Here is a 24,700-nt window from a genome sequence, read left to right as displayed (position 1 = left end):
GTCATCATTTAGATGTTAAGCATGTGACATGCCCATAAGGGTTTGGCACTTTCTTATATAGTGCGCCCCATGTATAAGGGCTGCTAACCAGTGCAAGTTGCCATTTATCCATAGTGTTATTGTGGTCAGTGTTATTTATTTCTATTACTAGTGTAGCAGAGTAATTTCTTAGGTTTATAACTCTTGGTAAGATGAAAATCTCATGCATGACATTTAGCCAGTTTCAGGCCTGAATTTGGTGATGCATCATTTAGCCGCAGATAATGAATCATCACTACCACTTAATATTTTGAATGATGTTTTTCTTTCCCAAGCTGCACTCTGTGGAAGACACTTCAGTGCCACCTTGAAGCATGCAGAACTTTGAGAAAATTTGTCACAACCAAGAAAACAGTTTTAGGCTCAATGTGATGTTACTTCTTTTAATTCCTGCTGTTAGCATGTCCAGAGGTATACTCAGAAATCAAACTGCGCAGTGAAGCAATAGAGGATGGGTCTTGATTTCCCTGGTGTCAAGATGAAAAAGCAAACTAAATGATCTAGTTTCTTTACTTTGGGCTGGAATAGCTCATGTTAGCTTATGGTTGTGACGTTGGTTCTGTGATTTTTAAATGAGAAAAGTGATTATTGAGAAATAAAAGTTTCCTTGTAATATTTCGAGATGAATCATTTTTTTCTCTAAAATTTCCCAAGAAAAATAATTTGAGTGGTTGACCAAACTCTATTTTCCAGAGGGCTGTGCAGAGTGAGGAGGGTCAGGGGTCAGAAATGAGGTGTAAGAATGTGATGGCAGTGAGCAGACAGAGGAGAGGTTTTGAGTAGCTGCTATGAAGCCTTAGGAGAAATGGACAGGTGAGGAGGAGTTCTAGGATATTCTGGTTCAACATGCACCACCTCTTCAAGAAAACATACAGGAAGGATTCAGCAGAGTTTCTGGAACTGCGTTTGCATTTTATTTGATTTCTCAATGGGCATAGTAGGCCTGAAAGTAACCCAGCTATGTTAGGGTTACAGTAGCAAAGGTCTCTCAAAGCTCGGATTTTGGAAGGAACAAGAAAAATAGTAAAAAGAACCCTCAATGGAATGGTTAAGAACCATGGTAATTCTGGATTTTATCATGTAACAGTCATCTGGAGACCAAGAAGAACCAAGACACGCAAAAGGAAGGAAAATTAGTAACTAAAGGTAATTTCACAGGGTTGAGAGCTCTGAGTTTTTTTGCTTGACTTAGATACAAGGTTGGATTTTGAGGAACTTGGACTAAACAGCATTTGTATGTAAAATTATTTTTAAGGAAAAACACAGTATAAGTGGGCTTACTGTATGTTGACAAAACTGCACAAGACAATTTCTCTTGCCTTTCTGCTCTTTGACCTCGTAACGTGTATTCAGCGATGTGTGTTGAATTTAAGATGCGTGGCATGAACAAAGAATGACTGTCCCTGACTGGTGTCATAATTGTTTTCTCTTACACAGTTATGCAAATGCACTACTCGCCATCAAACTGGAAGCCTTATCCCAAGGACAAGATAACTTAAGCTGGAATGAAATTCAGAATTGTATTGATATGGTTAATATTGAAATTCAAGAAGAGAATGACCGTAAGTATGGAACACTTTCCTTCTCTAGGATTGTGGGAGAATAAGGTGTCTGGACAACTTAGTTTTCTAGATTAGGGCTGCACATTTTTGCTCATGGAGCCCTATGAGAGTTCACTCCCCTAATATATATATATGATTGTTGCTTTATGATCACAAATCATGGTGATTTGCTGTGTTTCCAGAAATTATGAGCTACCAGCATGAAAGTGGACAATCCCAAATCTGCCCTGAAACATGCTTTCTCGAATGTCAGCTTGATTCCTTATCATTTACCTCTTACTTATAAAACCAGAGTGAAGACTGAGGAGCTGTGTAACTGCAGCAATCAGTATGTTCATTGCGTTTCCGTACATAAATTACCAAATTCAAGCGTCAAGCTGTCTTTTCCGTCATAAAAACAAACAAGCCAACGCCATCTTCTTTGGCTTTCTCTGAGCAGTTTGACCCTGGGTTAGGATTGCTAATGTCATTGACCTTCCTTCTACCCTGCAGCCTTGACTTATTTTTCTAACTCCCTTGCTCTAAGTTTGCTGGTAGAATAGGCAGATACTTCTCTCAAAAGTTGATGATGCTTTGTTCTAGTATGTTTTGGTAAGGTCTTAGATTTGGCTTTCTAATGCTATATCTTACTTTGTGATACTAAAATCACTCTTGAGATAAAACATATGACTTTGTTAGTTAGCAAATTGCATCTGCATAGTTTTCTTCTCTTGCTTTACTATCTCCTGTGCACAACATCAAGGCCGAGTTTGGCTTTGTGTTAAACATCTTCTCCCTCTAGGCCCCTAATAGAAAACAGGGTCCAAGTGTGCTGCCTTAACCGCATGCACCATAGATGTCACTGTTGCTGTGATCCCTGAAAACTTTTTTCGTTTTGTCCTTTTCAAGTTGTGTGCAAATCTAAATTTCTGCTTTCTGCTGCATCTCAGCGTTTCCGGCCCTTGAGGGTTTTGGAATCCCTGCTGTCAGGTGACTGACACACAGCCCCCTCAGCTCTCTTCTGACAAGTTGGCTTGGGGTTGGTTGTTCTCGCCAGATGTTAGTTAAGAGGGAAGCACGAATTGGAGCAGAAGTTCAACATTATCTGGGGGAGAAAATGCTGGTGGGTGTGTCTGTAACGAAGCTCAGCCCCCAGCGCTCCGCCCCGCTGCCTTCCTCCTTGACCCCAGCTCCACACTCCGTCTCCAGCAGCAATGCTCTCGGTGTTTGACTAATGCCACTCATGGGTAGGCCTCTTCTCTTTGGGTGGGCAAAACAAAGAGTCGTGTTCCATCTGCATTTTCTAACTTCTTTCCAGTTCTTTCTGGCATCCCCACAGCCCGGGTCTGCTCTGGTGATTTCTGTATGTGCTGCTTACACACCTAAAGGTGCATTAGTTCTTGGTGCTGAATAATCGTAGTTTTATTCTCATTCTTGATGTTGATTAAAAGGGGAAGGGGAGTGCCATTTTTGTCCCAGGATATCAGATAGAGCCTTTGCTTTTACCAGGAAAAGAAAAACAAGTAACATTTTTATCACTTAAAAAGAAAATGGTCTTTTGTAGGTGGATATCTTTAAGCAAAAACCTCTTCGGATTGGTATGGCATTTATCTAGGTAACTCCTGTAAGTTATTCTGCATGGGACATATCACGAGGCCATTATCACATTTCTTTTAAGCATCCAGTCGTGAAGGGCATATGCTATAACCAGAACAGTTATTTGAGACTGATATTTCCTTTCTAGAGTTTGGGGGATTTAATACAGAAGATTTAATTCCTCTGTGTCTTGGTTGGTTTTGTTGTTTGGTCAAAATGAGGTATTTTTGGTTAAATCTCATGAAGTATTGAGTTTGGTATCATATGTTTGGGTAATGGCTTAAAAAGGTAAATTAAGAAAAAAATATACCATTGTGAACAGGCAGGAATTGCACAATATAGTAATCATCTGGAAGAACTGAGACTTTTTCATGGATATCTTGAAAGTGCCTTACTCGCCCCACCCTACCCCTGCCACACATTCCAAGGTCTAGTACTGTGTCTGAATTGTGATGTGGATAAGGTCTGCAGCTAATGGGAAATGATAACTGTGGAGGGTGAATTTAATGAAGAAATTGCTAAACTCATTTTCTCAGACTTGGATGCTCTGTTGATTTCTTAATGGAAAATTCACTTTTCTCAGAGTGATACCAGAGCATTATTTTAACCATGTAGCTTATACAAGAGAGTTTTCTTCCTTTGAATTATTGCTTTTTAAATTTTGTAGGTACCATTCCTTGTAGGTTACCTCACCTGTTGTCTCAAATACACAACCTCTAAGAGAATGCTCACTCTCTCATTGGACTAGAATGTTAAAGCATCACACAATGATTTACAGAAGTGGGCCGTGGACTGAGACTCAACAATCTTTGCTCAAATAGGATTTCCCCTTTACTTATAAATGGAGGAAGTGATGCAGAGGCGCCCAGGGGTCTTCTGGGTAGGTTTTTCAGCTCCTATGAGGTCATTTACTATGACCTCAGCAGCTTGTGTTCTTAGAAACGCACCAAAAACTTAAGGAGGCGATTTCAATCATGTCAGCTGGAATGCACTCATTCCCAGGTGACTGGCCATTAGGAACACACATTCTCTTTCGCAGATTTAGTTCTGTTAAGATCATTTTTGGATGGAGTGTTTACAAGTCTACCCATGGGAGTGTCCAGAGAATGACATGAAGTATTCCGTGCTCTCCAGTTTATAAATACTACAGGGTAAATGATAATACCTTGTATGTGGATGGTACTCAGACTTGCCCGAGTTCTTCCAATGTTTGGAGATAATGTAACTTGCATGTTAGAGAAGTACTTTTGCTTTTTCTTCAAACATATTTAAGTATTGTAATCTGGAATAATTTCTAGGTGTTTTAGATAAATCTTTTCATCCTTAGCAAGGTGATATTTATGGGGTTATCTCCTCAGGAGATACTTAGCTAAATATTGTACCTTAATTTGAATGTCAAGATGAAGATACTTCTTGAAAATTAGAATTACTTATTCTGTTTCTTAGCATATCCCATTTGTAAAGTGACTTGTGACTGTTTTAATGAAAAATAACTGACAAAATAAGAAATAATGTTTGGCTTTAAGAATGTGTATTTTCTGAGCTTACTGCTTGTTAATGTTTAGTTTCTTTACTAGATCTTGTCCATCAGCACTAACCTGGGAAGCAAAAGCCTCCTGTTAGTATGTGTATGTATGTCATGTATACGTGTACATGCATGCACATACATGCATACACTGTAGTATTTTATGACTGATTGATAAGTTTATTTTTAATAATAAGGTAGTATTGAGAAGTGGCCTCCAAATAGATCCCTTTTGCTAGAGTTTCAAAAACTTTTCCAATGCCATAGCTTGGCATCTGTGCTTTTTGTTCCAGGACCTTATAGTCTACGTCCTCAGACCCTGTAGTGTGGTAGAGATGGTAGGAAGGTAAACTGGGGGGTATGCTTATTCGTCCTTTGGTACATCCATGAATTAGGGCTCCAGAGGTCATTTTACCAGCTAGTGTTTAGAAACAATTTGTGGTGTTAATTAGTGATACTTGAACCTTAAAAATATCCCACAACATGCATGACTATGTTAATGTGGCTAATGACTACCATGATGGACAGCCCAGATACAGAACATTTCTATCATCACAGAACATTCCAATGGACAGCGCTGGACTACATTGACCCAGAAATTAACTCTGCTAACACTGTAGGGAATTGCTTGATTTTGAATTGTCTGACTTTTCTCTGTTTGGCATCATTTACAAAGTGGTGAAGTAGAGTGATCTGAAGAATAGAATGTGTATCCAAAGTTCTTTGTACTTAGTTGTATTTTCTGTACATCTCTGCATTAAATTCTTCCAGCTCTGGTATTCTATGGTTCTGTCATCCAGTATCTTGGCATTGTTATCTGAGGCTTACACTAGAAATAAACATCCCTGTTACTACCTGTATGTAAAGTTATCCCCCCTTTTTATAACAGCTTCAAATTATAACAGAGATATAATTTGTATACCATAAAATTCACCCTTTTATTGTGTTTTCATGGTGGTGTGTGTGTGTGTGTATATATATATATACACAAGTTGTGCAACTATCACCACTATCTAAATCTAAATTCAGAACATTTTCATCACCCCAAAAAGAAACTTCATACGCATTAGTAATCACTCTCTTTTCCCCCTCCTCCTATCCGCTGGCAACCACTAATCTACTTTGTTTCTATGGATTTTCCTATTCTAGACACATCATATAAATAGAATCATGTAATATGTGGCCTTTTGTGTCTGGCTTCTTTCATTTCATAATGTTCTCAAGATTCATCCATGTTGTATCATCTATCAGTATACTTCATATTCCTTTCTAGGTCAAAAAATATTCCATTCTCTGGATATACATCTTGTTTATCCATTCATCAATTGATGGATGCTTGGTTTGTTTCTACTTTTTAGCCATTATAAATATTGCCTCTGTAAACATTCATGTATAAGTTTTTGTGTGAACATATGGTTTAAATTCTCTTGAGTATATACCTAGGAGTGGAATTGCTGGATCATATGGTAATTCTATGTGTAATATTTTAAGGAACTGCCTAATTATTTACCGAGGTGACTGTACCATTTTCCATTCCCACCAGCAATGTATGAGAGTTCCAATTTCACCACATCTTCACAACACTTGTTATTGCTTGTCTTTTATATTACAGCCATCCTAGTGGGCATGAAGTGGTATCTCATTGGGATTGGGATTTGCGTTTTCCTAGTAACTGATCACATTGAGCATTTTTTCATGTGTTTATAGGCCATTTGTATATCTACTTTAAAGAAATGTCTATTCAAGACCTTTTCCCATTTTTTGTGTGTGAGGAAGATTAGCCCTGAGCTAACATCCGTTGCCAATCCTCCTCTTGTTGCTGAGGAAGATTGGCCCTGGGCTAACATCCGTGCCCATCTTTCTCTACTTTTTTTATATGGGACGCCACCACAGCGTGGCTTGATAAGTAGTACATCAGTCCGCACCCGGGATCCAAACCGGCGAACCCCGGGCTGCCAAAGCAGAGCACACAAACTTAACCATTACACCACTGGACTGGCCCCAAGACCTTTTCCCTTTTTAAATTGGGTTTTCTTTATTATTGTTGAGTTGTAAGAGTTCCTTATATATTTGATACACTATACAAGTCCTTTATCGGATCTCAGGACTTGCATGTATTTTCTCCCATTCTGTATAGGTTGTCTTCACTTTCTGTGATGGTATCCTTTGAAGCACAAAAGTTTCAGTTTTTACAACATCCAATGTATTTATTTTTTTCTTTTGTTGTTTGTGTTTTGGGTGTCATAGCTAAAAAGTATTGCCTAACCCAAGGCCACGAAGATTTATTCCTGTTTTCTTCTAAGAGTTTTATAGTTTAAGCTTTTATGTCTAGGTCTGTAATCCATTTTGAGTTATTTTTGTGTGTATGATATGATGTAGGGAGTCCAACTTCATTCTTACATGTGTGGATATCTAGTACCAGTTGTTATAAAGACTATTATTTACCTGTTGAATTATCTTGGCATCTTTGTCAAAAATCAGTTAACCATAAATGTAAAGGTTTATTTCTGAACTCTAAGTTCTATTCTGTTGACCTTCATGTCTATGCTTATGCAAGTACCAAGCAGTATTAACTGTAGCTTTGTAATAAATTTTGAAGTTGAGAAGAGTCCTCCCATTTTGTTCTTCTTTCAGCATTGTGTTGGTTATTCTTAGTCCCTTGCATTTCCATATGAATTTTAGAATCAACTTGTCAATTTCTGTTAAAAAAAAAAAAAAAAAGGCAGCTGGGATTTTGATAGGGGTTACATGGGATCCATAGATCAATTTGAGGAGTATTCCCATCTTAACAACATTAAGTCTTCTGATTCATGAATATGGGATGATTTTTCCATTTATTTAGGTCATCTTTAATTTTTTTCAATGGTGTTTCATAGTTTTCAGTGTACATGTCTTATGCTGATTTTGTTAAATTTATTCTTAAGTGTTTATTCTTTTTATGATTATAGTGTATTTTTAATTGGTATCTATTGTAAGTGGAATTTTTTTAAATTTCATTTTCAGATTACACATTGCAAGTGTATAGAGATACAATGGATTTTTGTACGTTGATCTTATATCCTGCAGCTTTGGCTGTACCCTTTTATTAGCTGTTATAGTTGTGTGTGTGTGTGTGCGCGCGTGCGCGTGCATTCCCCACCCCCCTTTTCAACTCAATCTTTGCAATAGGTGGTTCTAGAGAACTTACAATGTACTGTGACTTAAAAGGAAAACTTCTTCTTCATTTTCTAGGAATTGTAGCTGTAGGGTACATCAATGAAGCTATAGACGAAGGGAATCCTTTGAAAACTTTAGATAGTCTCCTGTTACCTACTGCTAAGATTAAAGATGTGGACCCAGACTCTGCCCAGCACTACCAGGATGTTTTATACCACGCTAAATCACAGAAACTCATGGTAAGTCTTAGTGGTTTTGTTTCTTTTAAATTTACAGACTGGGTCGGGAAGGGGAAGCGAGAAGGAGAATTTCTTACCCATTTTTCCTAAAGCTCATGGGCTTCTTGTCCAGCAATTGCCTGTGAGCCAGATGGAAGTAAGGGGGCTGTTATTTTCCTAGTGTCAAACATGAGGGGGAGCCGGCTCCCGAGCTGATTGCCGCTTCTATTCTTTCACTAAAAACTCAGTTGTGAGTGAGTTCTTGTCCAGAGGCCAAGTCACTGGAGAGGTACAGAGCACATACTGTGTGCATAGTGCAGTATAAAACATCTGGTAGGGAAAAGGGGATACGAGGAACACATGATACCATTTGAATGTTCTCTGTCCCTGACTTCAAGATGCTTAGAAACTTATTGAGGCATGTAGAACAGTTAAATAACTATTCTAGAGATGAGTATGTGGCAAACTGTCAAATGAGGAGTGCACAAAGTGAATCCTAGATGGTTGGGATTGTTGTGGACGGGAATCCCAAGAGAAGTTGGCATGAAGATAGAACAGGAGCTGTGCCTGAGAGGTAAGGAAGAGTTGGTTAGGTGAAGGGGAAGCAGGAAGATGCAGGCAGGCAATGCAGTGCTAGGTGGGTACCAGCATGGTTTGTTCTAGGCACGAGAGGAGACTGATCTGGGCACAGTCTCATTGAAGGGCAGAGGGTTTTGTCTGGTGCAGAGTTTGTACTGATGTTATGAGGAGTCCCACAGATGCTGGCCACTGTTGGAAGGGTACTGGGCTAAGTGGTGAGGTTTGATGACTGTCACCTGAAAGTCAGAGTGATGCTACCTGGGACCTCACCACTTATAGCTGCCGTGCCCCCAGGTGCAAGCCCAATCCGAAAGGGATGGGCGTCTCCTTTATATAGGTCTTTAGAATCCAGGAACTGCCTCATCTGGAACAAGAAAAACATCATTGGTTAGAGCAAACATTTATTGAGTACCTGCTGTTTGCCAGGCATGATATTAGGTACTTGATGTATATTATCTCATATAATCCCCATAACAGCCCATGAATTAAGTATCATTATCATCACCTTACAGATAATGAAACACAAACCAAAGTTGTCCAAAGCTACCCAAAAAGTAACTAGTTCTGGAACCATGCCCTGGTCTGTCTAATCCAGAAACATATATTATTGTGCATTAAGGCAGATGGAAAAGATGTTTATTGCAGCATTGTTTGTAATAGCAAAAGACCAAAAACAAGCTAAATGTCCATCAAGATGGGGCTGGTTAAAAAAATTGCAGTATATCCATACAGTGAAATACTATATGGCCATCAAAAAGAATGAGTGAATCTTTATTGGACAATCTTTAATCTGTATATTGTTAAGTGAAAAAAGCAGGCTTCCACTTGCATAAACATGGGATACATACCCATATATATGTGTGCTTGTGTGTGCATAAAATATTTCTGGAAGGAGATACCTTCTGGAAGGTGAACGAGGAGGCTGGTGTAGATGGGACTCCTCTTTCTCTCTGTTTTTGTACTGTTTGGATTTTTTTATTTTTTACAGAGAGCGTGTATTATATACTCGGTGTTTCTAAACTTTCAAAAAACAATGTAAACTCACAAAAGGCCAATTCTTCCAGTAACTTTTCTAGTTTCTGGAACGGTACCTACTGCCCCAATCCAGGTGTTCCTTCAAAGCAGCTAACTTCCACTCAAGTAGATTAGAAACATTTTGACGTAATCTGGTCTCCAGCAGCATACAGGAGTAGTTGCCTCTGGAGAAGAGAATTGAGTGGCTAGAGAAGAAGATGTATTTTTGAATCTTTTCAATTTTATACCATGTATTACTTAGGCAAAAAGAAACTTAATAAAAATTCAATAAAAGTAAAAAAACAAAACAATGTAAATCCTATTCACGTCACACCACTAAATGGCCTCATTTGAGGTGAAGAAAAATATCCTCCAAGGTGGGGCCTTCTGTGCTCTTAGCCTCTAATGGGGATGGCAACAGCCTTACCCTCTGCTTTATGGATGCCCTCACTTAAATCGTCCCCTTCTGAGCCTCACAGCAGCTGTGGGGTGCTGCCCTCTGAGCTGACATGGGTGAACCTGAGGCCCAGGTTGAATGCCAGGCCCATGAGTGGGAGAGCAAGACTCAAACCCAAGCCTCGTGTCCCGACATCCCAGGGGGAGGAGAGAAGCCCCTGTCAACCAGGAGTGGGCTGCGTCCTGCTGTCCCACTGATGGAGCTGTGGCTGGAGCACGTGGCACAGCATTGGAAGATAAAGTCATTTGCTTTGGAGACAGATAGACACCATTCAAATCTTGGCTTTGGCACAAATAGCTAGGGATTTTAGTCAAGTCACCAAAATTGTCTATGCTTTGGTTTTCACATGTGTAAAATGAGAATAATAGTACCTACCTTATAGGATTATGGTGAGGATTAAATGATAATATAATATTAATATATTAAATGAATAATGTATATTTGTCTATTCATATGTTAACATATTATTACAATAACTATTAACATATGTGTGAGTGTATAGCATTTAGCATGGAGCCTAACACCCAGAAAAAGTGCTTAAGGACTGTAGCCTTATTATTGTGTGTAGCTCTGGCTGCCACACGGGTGAGTGATGTCTGCATCACAAGGTCCTTACTAGACACAGGGTCTGCTTTGTCCACAGACCAAAGCTGGGATCCTCTAGGTACAGAATAGAGAGAGACCTGGGTTCCTCACTGCCCACAGCCGCATGGGAGTTTGTTCTTGAGGAGAGACCAACTCCACAAACCTCTCAGAGGCGGGCAGTGGAGGGCCCCTCGAGAACATTCCAGTCTATGCCTCTAGATCAAGATGGAACCCAACAGCCCCTCTCCAGGGCTCTCAGAAGCCTCCCATGCTCCGCCAGCCATCTGTTAGGTGTCCTTCCTAAGTGTAAAAGCTGTAGCTTTAATAGTGTAATTAGAGCATTAAATAGGAACCCAGGGATCTGGGTTCCAGCTCAGGCATTAAACCACTTTTGGCCTATAAAATTAGGGCTTCAACTATATTGGCAATAGCTAACAGTTAAAACACTACAACTCCAAGCAATGAATCTGATTTGGTTAAATTGCTATTTTTAAACACAATTTTCTTTCTCTGTCCATTAATTTTGAAACTTTCTTTTCTCAGCCTGTTCTCTTTCCCTGGGGGAAAAAATCTGATTCTGTTATTTATTTGGTGGGATCTCTGGTTTGTTTTTTAACCCCTACTGTTTTGATACCTGGAAATTTCTAGTTGTGTTTTTATGGGGGTATTTCTGTGCCTTGCGTTTCCAAGGTCTGGCATTGGAAAATAATAGAAGAAAATTATATTACTGGTATTGTCAATTTAAAGTAAAGCTTGTGCCCAAGTAGACAGCCATTAAAAGTCACAATGGATAGCATCTTAATAGAATAGATGCTCATTTTTATCTAAGATTGAGGACAGCGATGTAGGTTGGTGAGGATTCTTGGTCCTCGTTAACAGTGTTTCAAGTATAACCTTGTGTAGGCACTAAATTCCTTTTGTCTCTTGAGGAAGGGCTGAGTGATGGGCCTATTGGCATATACTTAGCAGAGAACACGCTCTCTGTGTATTCACTGGAGACAGTGAATTGTGAGCTATTTTAAAATTGAAAGCTTTGCATAAGAAGATAGGAATTATACCCCCGAAAAGTTCTGTTTTACTATATATATATTTATTGCATAAAAATTAAGTGTGCTTTTAACAAGTGAATGTTGCTGCATTTTTTTCCATAGGTAAAACTGTATTACAGTCGATGACTTATTTGCAGAAACCAATTCCTCCTGTTGAAGTTTTTATCGTCTTGAAACTTATTTTAGATTTGTTTTTCTTGCTTTACTGTTTATCTGATTTTTATTCTTCACATAATCACACACGTACCGTAGAGGATCTTCATGTGCATGTTGTTTTCTTTCTTTTTTTTGTTACCTAAGTCCAATGAAATAGGACACTCTGCACATTCAAAAATATGCATTTAAAATGTTTTTTTATTGTTTTGATAGTCACTGCAAAGTATATGGTCAATGCATATTCTTACAGACTTAAAAATTCATCTCAGCAATGCTTCATGCCCTTAACCACTAATATCCACCTCTTATCTAAATCCCTAAACTAAGGGAAATAGAGTCATTTACCTACAGGAGTATACTGGGCGTTTATAACAAAATGTTGTTTCCCCATTAAAAACTAGGCATAAGGAACAAAAATAATAGAGGCGTTATTTTAAACTTCTAAGTGACCTCAAGAGTATATTTTTAGCTTAGCTTCCTTATTTTTTTTTTTTAAGATGGCCAACCAAAAATGATATTGTCCCATGTCCTACAGAATACCTTGCCTTCTCGGTATGAATTTAATGGGCTTTTGTGCAGTTTAGGTGCTTTGGGATTTTATTCTTTCATTCATTCAACCACATGATGTGCCAAGCTTGGAGCTGGGCCCCATGGACCCTGAGAAGACATGGGCCTAGGGTTGCTACAAGAAGCTCAAAGAAGGAAAAGGAAAAGCCATTTCTCTATCATACATGGTGCTTAATAAGTGTTTATGGAATTAATATTTGTATATAAATGAACTATATATAAGTGCCGTGATAAAAATACAAGAAGTGCTTTGAAAGTTCAGATGAGAAAAATGAATTTCTAGCTTGAGAATCAGGGAAGACTGGTCCTTTGAGGAGTTCAAGAGATGGAGAGTAAAGGCAAACATGTTAGACATAGGTTTCCAGTTATAGGCAGGGGCAAAGAGAGGAGAAATCAAGATCACCGCAAAGCAAGAAGTTTTGCTAGTGCCTATATCACAGGGAAGATTTATTGGAAAGCAAAATTAGAAAGTCAACCCTGAATGCCAACCTAAAGATTTATAATTTATTCTAAAGCAGTGGAGAGTCAATGGAGGTTTTTGAGCCGGGAGTTTTGAGTGATATATTCAGACTGATCCTTGAGGAAGATTAATCGGACAGTGGCCGGTGAAATGGAGGACAAGCTGGCAGTGAAGAGAATGATTGGAACGCAATAGTGGGCCTAGGACAACGGACCCTAGTGAGAGACTTACAGAGATAGAATCAGCTGATGAGGCAGCCACCAGAGTGAGATTCGGACGAAGAGAAGAATCAAAAATGACACCAGATACTGAAAAATGAGATCTTAGCTTCTCCCCATGCTGTGACTTTGTCCCTTATCCCACCCTTCCCTTCAAGTCATCTAGAGTAGAAACCTCAGAGAAGTAGGGAAGATGGACTTTTAAAGAGCTTGAAGTACCAGTCAGGCGAATGTGTCAGTTGCTATAAGGAAAGTGATGATATCTTTTCTTCTGCATTGACATTCTTAAAATACTGATAAAGTATGTAAAAAAACTAGTGCTATTGTAATGTTTTATTTTGAACCACTATTTCTTAGGCACTCAAAAATGGAGCTGGAGAATAGAACTCCTTGCACTTATTATGCACGTTATCCCAAGAATGTATGTTTTTACGGATAGCTTTCCTTATTCTCTAAGATAATTTCACCATTGTAAGGTAAACAGTGGAATGATCTGTGATTTTTGACATGAGAAAATATAGGAATGGATCTAGGCAACTATTCAGGCTACCAAGGCACAAAGCTATGAGATAGATCAAGTATAAGCCATCGATGTTGTTGTAGTAGTAGTTAGTGTGGTGAATAATAAGTATAACATTACTTGGAGCAAAGCAAATGGTAAAAATCATAAGAATGAGGAAACTCGTCTTGACATACCACAACCATCTATGATCGTATGCATTAAGTGTCCGAATGATGGCTGTGTAGCAGTAGATAATGACCACAAATGGAATTAAGAATCCAAAGAATGCCAAGGAGATGAAATAGTAGAGTTGGAAGGGAGCTGAGGATTCACATGTATTGTGGACATCATGGCAGGTGGTGATATCTGGATGGACAAGATAATACTCCTGCTTTAGGATGAAAAATGGCAGCATGTATAAGAAAACCGTTGCCCACACCAGTCCACACGTTAGCAAGGCATAGGTGCGCTTGGGCAGTCCCCGATAAGTGAAAGGGTGGACAATGGCTAGGTAGCGGCTGATGCTGATACAGGCAAGGAGCAGAATGGAGCAGTACATGTTGCCATAGAAGATGACTGTGGTGGCCTGGCACATGACCGCTCCAAATACCCAGTTGTTCCCATTGAGATGGTAAGCTATCTTAAAGGGAAGTGTGACACAAAAGAAGAAATCTGCAACGGCCAGGTTGGTGTAGAAGATAGTCATACAGACGGACCTAGTCCTGAAGAAGAGCATCCACAGGGTCACCGCATTGGCTGGCACACCTACTACAAACACCAGGATGTAGATGGCAGGTATCAGTTTGGTACTTAAGGAGCTGCTCAGGTACCCTATGGTAGCGTTATTCACGTGGAGATTTGAAACACTTTCTTTGGGGCACTTAATTTTTACAGTTGTGGTGGTTCCTGTCCAGCCTTCTATGGCAGAAAGGGGAAACTCTTCAAAATAATTTGGGGGAGCTCCGCGGTAGGTCTTAATAGGTAAGATTGGCTTTGCCAAGTTGTCTGCATCATTTTCCATGCCTGTAATTGAAAAGAAGTATTAATATATGGTTTGTTGCTGAGCCATATCTGTGGTTCAGGAGACAATAAAACTAAAGGTCTTATGCTACATTAATTTCTGTAGTTGTAGAATTTAGGGTCATTTTTATTTTGAAAAGTTGTTATAGATCAGGTAATCAACAGGAATGCATTTAGTATATAAAAACTATGTGACAACTCCTTACATGTAGCGAGTTTATAATACTGTTGGAGGAAACAAAAATAGCACATCAGACTACTATACGCTAATGTCATATTGATTACAAGCTGTATAGGCATTCAGACGATAGTTAACAGATTTACATGTTTGAGCAAAATGTCAAGGAAAAGATAAACATGAGCAAACATGAGCAAAGTTCATAAAGACATAGAATTTAATCGATGAATGAGATTCTGTTGGTGATATATTAGCAAAGGCATAGTGTGGGCTGGTGTGAAATCTGGGAATGTCAGATAAGTTAGTTCAACAAATGTTTGTTGCATACATATATGCCAGTGGTATATAGTTTTAAATAAACTCCATCCCTGTCTTCAACTCTCAGGCTGGTGGAGAAGATGCACAACAACACATTGTCTTATGCTAATATGGTGCATCTGAGAGATGAATTTGAAAGAGTAGGTTACAGTCAAATCTCTGAAGGGCCTCTAAACTGCACTGAGAAATCAGGTGCCCATTCATGGATGCTGGGGTTCTACACATGCAAAGTTGTGAACAGAGGGATGGCGTTGTGGAAGACAGCATGATGGCCCCCCAAAGATTCCATCTGCTAATGCCTGGAACCTGTGACTATGTTACCTTGTATGGCAAAAGGGACTTTGCAGATTGATTAAGGACCTTGAGATGGGATGGATATCCTGGATGGGCTGACTGGGCTGAATATAATCAGAAGATTCCTTATAAGAGGGAGGCAAGAGAGTCCAAGTCAGAGATACTTGAAGATGCTATGCTGCTGGCTTTGAAGATGAGAGAAGGAGCCATGAACCAAGGAATGTAAGCATTTCTAGAAGCGGAAAAAAGCAAGAAAACTGATTCTTCCCTAGAGCCCCCAGAATGGACACAGCCCTGCTGACACCTTGATTTTACGACTTGTAACCTCCAGAAATGTAAGATAATAAATCGGTGTTGTTTTAAGCCACTGTTTGTGGTAATTGGTTACAGTGGCAATAGGAAACTAATATAACCGTGACTTGACTTGTGTTTAAGATGACTTTGGTGAGAGTATAGAGAATAGACTGAAAAGGTAAGAAATTAGAGGCAAGGGGGCCTGATTTGGGGGCCACTCAAGATGGAGAGTTGCCGAAGTAGAGCGACGGCAGTGGAAAGGTGACGATGCACACATGAGACTCTGTGATGGAGGCTCCAAGGGGCTGGCATCTGATTGGTGATGGCAGCAGAGAGGGAGAGGGAGGAGCTAAAAGTGCCTTGGAGGTTTCTAGTCTAGATGACTTGCAGGGGGGTGGGACAAGGGGCAGCACAGGGAGAAGCTAAGACCTCGGTTGTTAGCATTAACTAAATTTGAGTTGCTGGTGGGATATTGGTGTGTTAAATGTCCCGTGACAGGTTAGAAGCCTTAGGCATTGAGTCCAAAATTCCAGGAGCCCAGATGAGAGGTAGGATGTTTCAGTGTGCAGAGAGGCTGTAGTTTAATTTAGTGCGAGTGGTGGGGGTGGCCTGGGGAGAGAGAAGAAGAAAGAATCGAAAGGCAGACTTTAGGGGAAATGTCAGATTTTAAGGGGAGAGGAGACAAAGGAAGAAAAATGAGAAGATGAAATCAATATGATGATTTTTAGGAACTTGGAAATGAAAAAACAAACTCAGCAACTACATACTATATGTATTTGGCATTACTTGGCATGTTGATGTTAATGATCCTAATTCTTGAAAGAGCAACTTCAAAAACAGAATAACCCTTAATACTCAAATCTCTTTCTCATTATATATTTTTCCATAAATTAATCTTTGACATGTATAGAAAGTAGGTTCTCTTAAGTTTCTAACGTTACCTGAAGATGGATTTTTAGGTTGAATGTGCGCCTCATACTTATCAACTTCAAATGCCATTGCTCTGCCAGTTACGTCTTCTCGCGTGACGTCAGAATTCCTACGTGTTAGTTAAAGTGCTAAGACTTTAGTAACCTGCTTCTCGTTCAAAGCCAGTCTCTCTTCCTGCTTTCTTCTCTAGCAGCTCGCCCCCAGGTGAAATTGAAGCCTCCTCATAGCCATGAGATTGCACAAACTGAATTCAGTGTGTAAAACAGAGGGAGGGTGTTGCCCGAACAAGCAGGGACAGGGGGTGCTCAGGTGTCATTTAAGAGCAGATAAATTAAAGAGAAGGAAAGAAAAATCTGGGAAGTGGCGTTCTTCTGTGCCTGTGTTTAGATGTGAACCGTGAAGGCGTGTGTGTGACACTTGAGTTCAGCCACACAAATCCTTCTGCTCACTTGTGCATTTTGGAAATTCTTGCATCTGACAACAGCCCGAAGAAGTGCCTTTACCGAAAGGCGAAAGCTGGAAAGGGTGGCTGAAGAACATGCTGCACAAGTTACTTCCCTTCCAGATCTGATAAGAGAGCTGTTGAAACCAAGTGTTTGTCAGTTTTCAGAAAATTCCTCTGATTGAGCAAGGCATCATGCCTAAAAACATGCCAAACAGTGACTTTGTTTGTGAAAAAGTCTTAATTCCATTTTCCATGAGAATTCTGGATCTGGTTCAGCTTGAATAAGTCTTTTATTCCTTAGAGACTGGTTTTCCTTAAGAATAGTACTCATTGTTAAATTTAAATTTAAAAAAAATTTATTTGAATTCTTTATACAGGTTTCCATTTGGCATAATGTTTCTGAAATGTTTCAAGGCCTTGGAGAGGGGCTGATCCAATGGAAACGGACGTCAGCCTCTAGACAATGGGTCCTTCCCTCACCCTTCTCCCCCATCCCATCCAAGAAAGCAAATGCACTGCCTTTTACTTTGTCGCCTTTAAATTCCACTCTTCACTTCCGCCAAATCCCATCAGCATCTTGAAGGAACCACCTCCACAAACCTCTTTTCTTTCATTACTCTGCTGCATTTGGGTTCATCCATTCCTAGATAGAGTGCTCAGTTATCTGATTCGTAACCCGCATGTGTGCTCCCACTCTCCTACACCCGCCTCGGCCATTCCAACTGTCAATGTAAGCAGCATCCCTTTACCGCGGTTTGATTTTTGTTTCATTTTATTTCCCCCTTGTTGTTGCCCCTCACCGGCTCTCCTGCTCCTGACAGTGTGGCCTGGACTGTGACCTAATGGTGAAAGCATTGTGGATACAGATCTATCCGAAGTTTATTAATTTGGAAGCAAGCAGGAGATTACAGGCTAACATCGTGTTGAGTGAAAGAGAAAACACATTAAGAGTTGAATAATAGTATTTGGGAGATTTCGTTTATAAAATTAAAAAATCATATATGAGGGTGGGGAGAACTCCCTGGTACCACTGAAAGTCAAAAAAGGTATTTCGTTAAGAAGCATTAATTTATTAGCATCACTGATTACTGAGAGCAGACCACTCAGTCTTTCTGGGAGTATTCTTGTTTCCCCCATTTGTACCTCACCAGAAGGTATAAACAAGATTTTTTTTAATCTCTTGCAAAAGTGCTATCTTTGCTGAATCAGAGGAAATACTTAGAAAATCAAAAACTTCTCACAAAGAAAACTGATCCTTAATTGTAGAGATCTAAAACCTTGGCTGTGCCACACATTCTTAAATGTAAGCAGAGGACACAGTCTTTGAAGAGGTTTGAGCCGAGTGAACCAAGTTACGCTGTTCGCTTCTGTGATGCCGCCTTAATCTTAATCTTAATAACTAAGATCAAACGCTGTCTTTGGGTTGCAGTTTGTGTGAGATGCAAAGAAAATTAGATTCAGTTGACTCTTGTAATACAAACCAGCACCCCCACCCCACCCCACCCCGTGTGAAAAGAGCTTACCGCTTTGACAGTGAGTGAGTGACAGAAGCATCACTCCAGCAGCTGCCAGGATGAGGACTTTCATCTTGATGACCTGGGTCCCGCTTCCCAGATGTCATCAAATGTGTAAAATCGGGGAGCACGGTTTCACCTCAGTTCCATGTGTTAAGAGTAAATGGAAACCTTGTTCTCTCTGTAGACGTGTGCTCTCCTGTGCTCTGCAGGCAGGAAACGTGCCCAGGTCCTCTGCAGGGAAAGGGTGTGACAACACTCGAGTTTCAGTGTGCATGACTCAGGCTGAGCCTCTGAGCATGATGCGTGATCCCGGAGAAAGTCATTTAACTCTCGCCCGCCCTAATGGTCCATTCTGAACAGATGCTGGCATTCCCACCGGGTTACATCTGTGTGTTGAAAGAATGCAGATGGTGTACTGACCTTTACTGGGGGGCGGGAAATAGATGCTGAGCAGCAGCTAGTTTTGACTCTGTCCCATCCCATTTTAAAAATGCAGTTCCAGAGTGTAATTTCTACTTAATAATTGAGCTGTCAGAAATTATTCTTTCCTTTATCCTCCCAGCTATTTCAAATTTTAATTCTTAAACTTATGACATGATTATAAATTAAGTGAATCATGGAAAGCAAACATTTTTTAGAAGTTAAAATTGTTTAAGTGTTTGATTTACTTTGAAAATTCTCCCTCACTGTCAATTGGTCAGAATTAGTCATCAGTGTTTGGCCAGAACTTGGTTTTATAGTGTTTTGTTTTACTTTGCCACAGCTCAATATATTCTGAGCCAGGGCGGGGGGTGGGGACAGGGCAAACAACACTATTTGATTAATAAATCATAATATAATGTTGAAATGCAGAGGACTCCCTTTATTCCATGGGTATTGGCGAGCAGGTCTACAATAAGCCTTTTTTGTAAATTGTGGTAAAATGTACGTAACAAAATTTACCATCTTAACCATTATTAAGTGTACAACTCAGTAGCATTAAGTACATTCACAGTGTTGCGTAACACCTAAGCTTTTATGAGTAGTTATACTCTGGAGGATATGACTTAATATGTAGTAAAAAAAAAAAAAAAAACACTGCATTATAACAGGTTTTCCTGTAATTAATGAAACTTAAGGTTAAACACTAAGCCAGACAACCCAACAGCCTGTTGCCTATAAAATGCAACGAGAATCAGAAAATGCAAATTTCACATGAGACTTACAGGCTAAGGGATAAGCTGGGAAGGAATTGATCTATGTAAACTTTTCACATCTTGATTCAAATTTCATCACACCAAGAGTTTTGCAATCAAAAGTCAGTGCGATGACTACATAATTTATGGTAACATAAACTGAGATAGAATGCTATTGTGTTGCAGAAATAGTAACCAAAAAAGCACAAAATATTGAAGAGAGTACTTTTTTGTTTAATTAAAATTTTGTAGGACTCATCTAAATTCAGGAATTTATGACATGATTCGCAGATGGCCTACTTTCTGTTCACTTAGTCCATTTGTAACTCATATGTTGAACCTAGCTATTTAGCTGGAGGTGGAGCCATGGCCATCCTGTGTATATAATATTTCCAGTCTTCTCATGAGCAATTGAAAAGGAGACCTCTGGTAGGATTCAGTTTTTACTCTTGGTTTTGCATTTAACTCTAACAACCTTTAGTTCAGTGAGTCATGATTTAAACTGTTGCCTTAAATTCATTTAATGTGCAAAGTCCCTCTTCAGTTTGGCTTATTAAACTAATACTTAAGTAGGATTGTAACTTCTCATCTGGGGAAAAGTTTGTATGGTGCCTCTTCTGCAGTGATAAGTTATGAAGAAATTTGGTAAATACCGTTCAAAAACATTGAGGCAGACGTAAATTAACTTGTAAGGAGCTTAGTTTTTAGGCTGTACCTTGGGGAGTGTTCAGGTTCTCTTTAGCCTTGGAAACAGAGAAAAAAATAATTCCTGCTCCCTGTCTCTTCGTTCCTCCTCTAGTCTTCAACTTCCTATCTTGCTTCCTGTTTGAACCTTTCCCATCCATTCTCCCAAGAAATGGAAAATCTTACTAACAGCTGACGGTACCCCCGTGGCGGACCTAGCTGGAGATGATTGCAGAAGCAGGCACCGAGCCTTTGGCAATGGTCTCGGTTAGCCCAGATGGCACAGGATGAAATAACAGATATTTTGTCTCATTTTCAGAGCCCTTTCCACACATAATTTCTCATGTTAGTCTCTAAGGGAAATAGGGTTGAACCCTGCCAGAGGAGCTGGTGAATGTTATTTCTCCTTTCTGCTCCTCATCCATCTTGAGTCCCAAATGATGGATCTGCTTCTCATGGCTCCAATGAGCTCCATTCTATTCATCACAGTCTTGCTTTATGATTTAGTACATGATACTTACATTCCTACGCATAGGCAAATGTCCCCATTTTTGTTAATGGAATGACTTATCTTCCCTGAAAATCTTTAATTTCTACTGATAAAAACATTTACTTATAATCTTGGACAAATTGATATAAAGTGCAATTACTGTCTGGAAGACTCATTTAATTACAATATATGCCAGCACTGCATTCGTAGCAAGATCATCAGAATCAACCCAAAAGTAAAAAATAGTGAAGATACTTCAATGCCTTTTCATTGCTGCTATCACTTCCTTTCTGAAGCTGTCCTTAACTGCTTAATGTTTTCTCACCCTGCAACTCAACCCCCCTACTCGAAGTTAAGCCCTACTTGGCTATTTCTAGATTGTGTATCTACAGCTAGTATTACCCTGATCACATTGTATTATAATTATTTTTTGATGCATCTGTCTCTTCTACTGAGCTGTTAGCTCCTTCAGGGCAATCACCATGTTTTTTTTTTTTTTTTTTGGTATTTATTTATTTATTTATTTATTTATTTATTTATTTATTTATTTATTTATTTATTTATTTATTTATTTATTTATTTATTTATTTATGCAGGTGAAGAGTTGTCCTAAGCTAACATCTGTTGCCAACCTTCCTCTTTTTTTTTTCACTCCCCAAAGCCCCAGGACATGGTTGTATACACTAGTTGTAAGTCATTCTAGTTCTTCTATGTGAGCTGCTGCCGCCACAGCATGGCCGCTGACAGGTGGTTCTGTGACTGGGAAGAGAACCTGGGCTGCTGAGGTGGTGAATGCCAAACTCAAGCCACTAGGCCATCAGGGCTGGCTCTGTTTGTTTATATTTTTGTCTCTGTGTCTGAGACTCTGTGTCAAGTATCATTGTGTTTCCCTCAAATTTAAAGTATCCCGTGGCACTCTGGGCCACCTTGGGAACCACAGTTACTGAGTGATTGAGGGAGAGAGTATTTGACTAGGGCATCCAGAGAAGGCTTTTTTGGAGGAGGTGGCATTTGAATGAAGGCCTGAATGGTAGGAAAAAAGCACCAGCCCTGAAGCTGGGGTAGAATGTTGTGGCCTGAAGGTCTGGAACGGGGGGGTAGAGGAGTGTGAGGTGAAGCCAGAGCAGTCAGCAGGGCCAGATGATTAGATCCCCTGAGTCCACGGGAAGGGAGTTTGGTTTCTTCCCAGCAGCAGGGGAAAACCTTTGGAGGAGGAGAAGCAGAGGAGTGGTGTCACGAGGGGTCCATTTTGCGGAGATGATCTGGTTCTCTTTAGATGACCACTGTGGTAGAGGGCGAACTGAAACAACAAAAGTGAATAGAGACCCGTGCAGCTGTCCAGCTGAGCGATAATGGGCTGGTCTACAGGGATGGCTGGGGAGAAAGGAGAAGCGGTCCGGTTGGGGGTCTTTTTCGTTAGTAGCTTGTACAGTACATGGCAGTGATGAGTAGTTGCTAAATCAGAATTTGTGGAAATTATAATAAAAGGCTCCTGAAAAGCAGTTATTAATTCTGTTGCGCTGTCATTCACTGTTCATTCTTTTTTTCTACGGCGATATTCTCAGGACTCGGAGAGTGCCTCTAAAGTTCTTTGGCTGGACGAGATACAGCACGCAGTCGATGAGGCCAACGTGGACGAAGACACAGCGAAGCAGTGTAAGCCCGCACCTCCTTTGGCTGGCCCCGCTTGCTTGCACCTGCTTACGCCCTGCACTTTTACTTTAATTTATAATTTTTTTAATTATGTAATTTTAATTTCTGAGAAGATTTGGCCTCCCTTACCAGTTTTAGTTCTTGAATACGTATTTACACAAAATTAAGATTTGTTGGTTGCACTATTTTCAGTGATGAGGTGCCATCTCCAGCAAAAGCTGAGAGTGTTGTTGAACAAAATCCAGAAAGCAAAAAATGGTTTCTAACCTCTCAAATTTATAGTTAATCAAGTTCTTTTTTATCTTGATCCTTAGAAAACTAGCCCATTTCTGCTTAATAAATGCCCATCCTCCCTCCATGCCTTCCATTGTATTAGTCCTTGTAGTAAACAGAACTACGTATATATTTTTCTCTGGAGAAAAACAGAACTACGTATATAGTTTTATATATATATGTATTACTGTTTCTCTGGAAAGTATATATACTGTCTATCTATCTACACACATATATATATATGGAGAGAGAAAGAGGGAGATTTATTTTAAGGAATTGGCTCATGCAATTGAGGAGAGGCCGGCAAGTCTACAATCTGTCGGGCAGGCCAGCAGAGGCCAGGTGGCAGCACTTCATCACCAGAAACAAGTGGGCGTGCTTACTGTGATGGACGGCAGAGTCAAAGCGGCGACCAGAATAATCTGACTCACTGAGACTATGGAGTTAGCTATGTGATCATGGTGTTCCTAGAAGTGAAATAGACAGTCTACTGAATTCTTACTTGATTTTTACAAATGGAAGAGTTCTAAGTGAATAGAAGTCTAACTTAAATCATAAAAACAAAGTTATGGCCGCTCAGTCAATTCCCAGACGTGAGCCATTTACAGACCCAGAGCTCCTTGAATGAAGGGGAGGCTGGGTCCTTTTGAGAAAGGACTCTACTACACTACCAAAAATTTACACTGTTCATCTTGCTCCCAGGCTTCTCCCAAAGAGATCTGTGGCCTTTTACCATGGTTTCTGTGCTGGGGGCAAAGAGCATAGTCAGACTGTTTAGGGATTACTTGACATTGGCTGTGGACTGACACTAATTCCAGGAGACCCAAAACTTCACTGTGGTCTGCCAGTCAGAGTAGGGGCTTATGGAGGTCAGGTGATCAATGGAGTTTTAGCTCAGGTCCGTCTCACAGTGGGTCCCGTGAGTCCCCAAATCCACCCTAGGATTATTTTCCCCAGTCCAGAATGCATAATTGGAATAGATATACTCAGCAACTCACAGAATCCCCGCATTGGCTCAAATGATAGTTTTTTAAATTTTATTTTAAGCCTCTATTTTCATGAAGGAATAGTATGAAAATTCACATGGCAATCTAAAATAGCTTCGAGATTGACTAACACTCTACATGTATGAATCACCTACTCTAATTAAGATAAGATTCCTAAAAGTGTAGTTCATTAACCAGTCCATTCATGGCACAATTAGAATCTCTCTGGTTGTATCAGGTCATAGAATGCTGTTGGGATGCCTTAGTCTTGCTCCAAAGATGTACTTTTAAAATTTGGAAGCATCTGTAAGGAACATCTGGTTTTTATTTACTTAGCCTGGAAAAATATGTGTATTTCTCCAAACTGAACTTTTATACCCTTAGGATCTTTTTTTTTTTTTTTTTAATTATTTATTTATTCTTTCCCCAAAGCCCCGGTAGATAGTTGTATGTCATAGCTGCACTTCCTTCTAGTTGCTGTATGTGGGACGCGGCCTCAGCATGGCCGGAGAAGCGGTGCATCGGTGCGCGCCCGGGATCCAAACCTGGGCCGCCAGCAGCAGAGCGCGCGCACCCAACCGCCAAGCCATGGGGCCGGCCCCTATACCCTTAGGATCTTTGAAGTCTTTCTGTTCTAGCACTCTAATCTTTAAGAAAAAAATAAAATTGAGATGTGTATATAAGAGATCTAAATTTAAATATAAAACTGAAGGCAGCCGTAGTTTGAACAAACACTTTTAAGAGATTAGATTTTAATGTAGGCACTCAAATAGCCTAAAAG

The 24,700-nt window shown here is 39.9% G+C and overlaps 2 protein-coding genes across 2 annotated transcripts in view; one reads left to right on the top strand and one right to left on the bottom strand.

Moving 5' to 3' along the window:
* IQGAP2 (IQ motif containing GTPase activating protein 2) overlaps positions 1-24,700 on the top strand; it is a 259,957-nt gene that overhangs the window by 171,439 nt on the left and 63,818 nt on the right. Inside the window, exons 12-14 of the mRNA XM_087430147.1 lie at positions 1,477-1,601; positions 7,933-8,096; positions 22,573-22,663. Coding sequence (XP_087286273.1) covers positions 1,477-1,601; positions 7,933-8,096; positions 22,573-22,663 — 380 coding nt within the window. The remainder of the gene's footprint in view (positions 1-1,476; positions 1,602-7,932; positions 8,097-22,572; positions 22,664-24,700) is intronic.
* Positions 13,604-18,728, bottom strand: F2RL2 (coagulation factor II thrombin receptor like 2). The gene is made up of 2 exons (XM_004420444.3): positions 18,665-18,728; positions 13,604-14,685 (listed from the first exon to the last, which is right to left on the bottom strand). Exons 1-2 carry the CDS (start codon positions 18,726-18,728, stop codon positions 13,613-13,615), a joined length of 1,137 nt encoding a protein of 378 aa, XP_004420501.1. The 3' UTR covers positions 13,604-13,612.

The sequence above is a fragment of the Ceratotherium simum genome, chromosome 4, assembly GCF_057802395.1.
Source record: "Ceratotherium simum simum isolate JZ-2026a chromosome 4, ASM5780239v1, whole genome shotgun sequence".
NCBI lineage: Eukaryota > Metazoa > Chordata > Mammalia > Perissodactyla > Rhinocerotidae > Ceratotherium > Ceratotherium simum.
Note: the sequence above shows the minus strand (reverse complement) of the source record. Positions and strands in the feature narration are given on the sequence as shown.

Bases quoted from the DNA above. Each gene is read 5' to 3' on its own strand.
- F2RL2 (XM_004420444.3), bottom strand. From the start codon at position 18,728: ATGAAAGTCCTCATCCTGGCAGCTGCTGGAGTGATGCTTCTGTCACTC. The intron at 14,686-18,664 runs GTAAGCTCTTTT...TTTCAATTACAG, and splicing joins ACTCACTCACTGTCAAAGCG to GCATGGAAAATGATGCAGAC.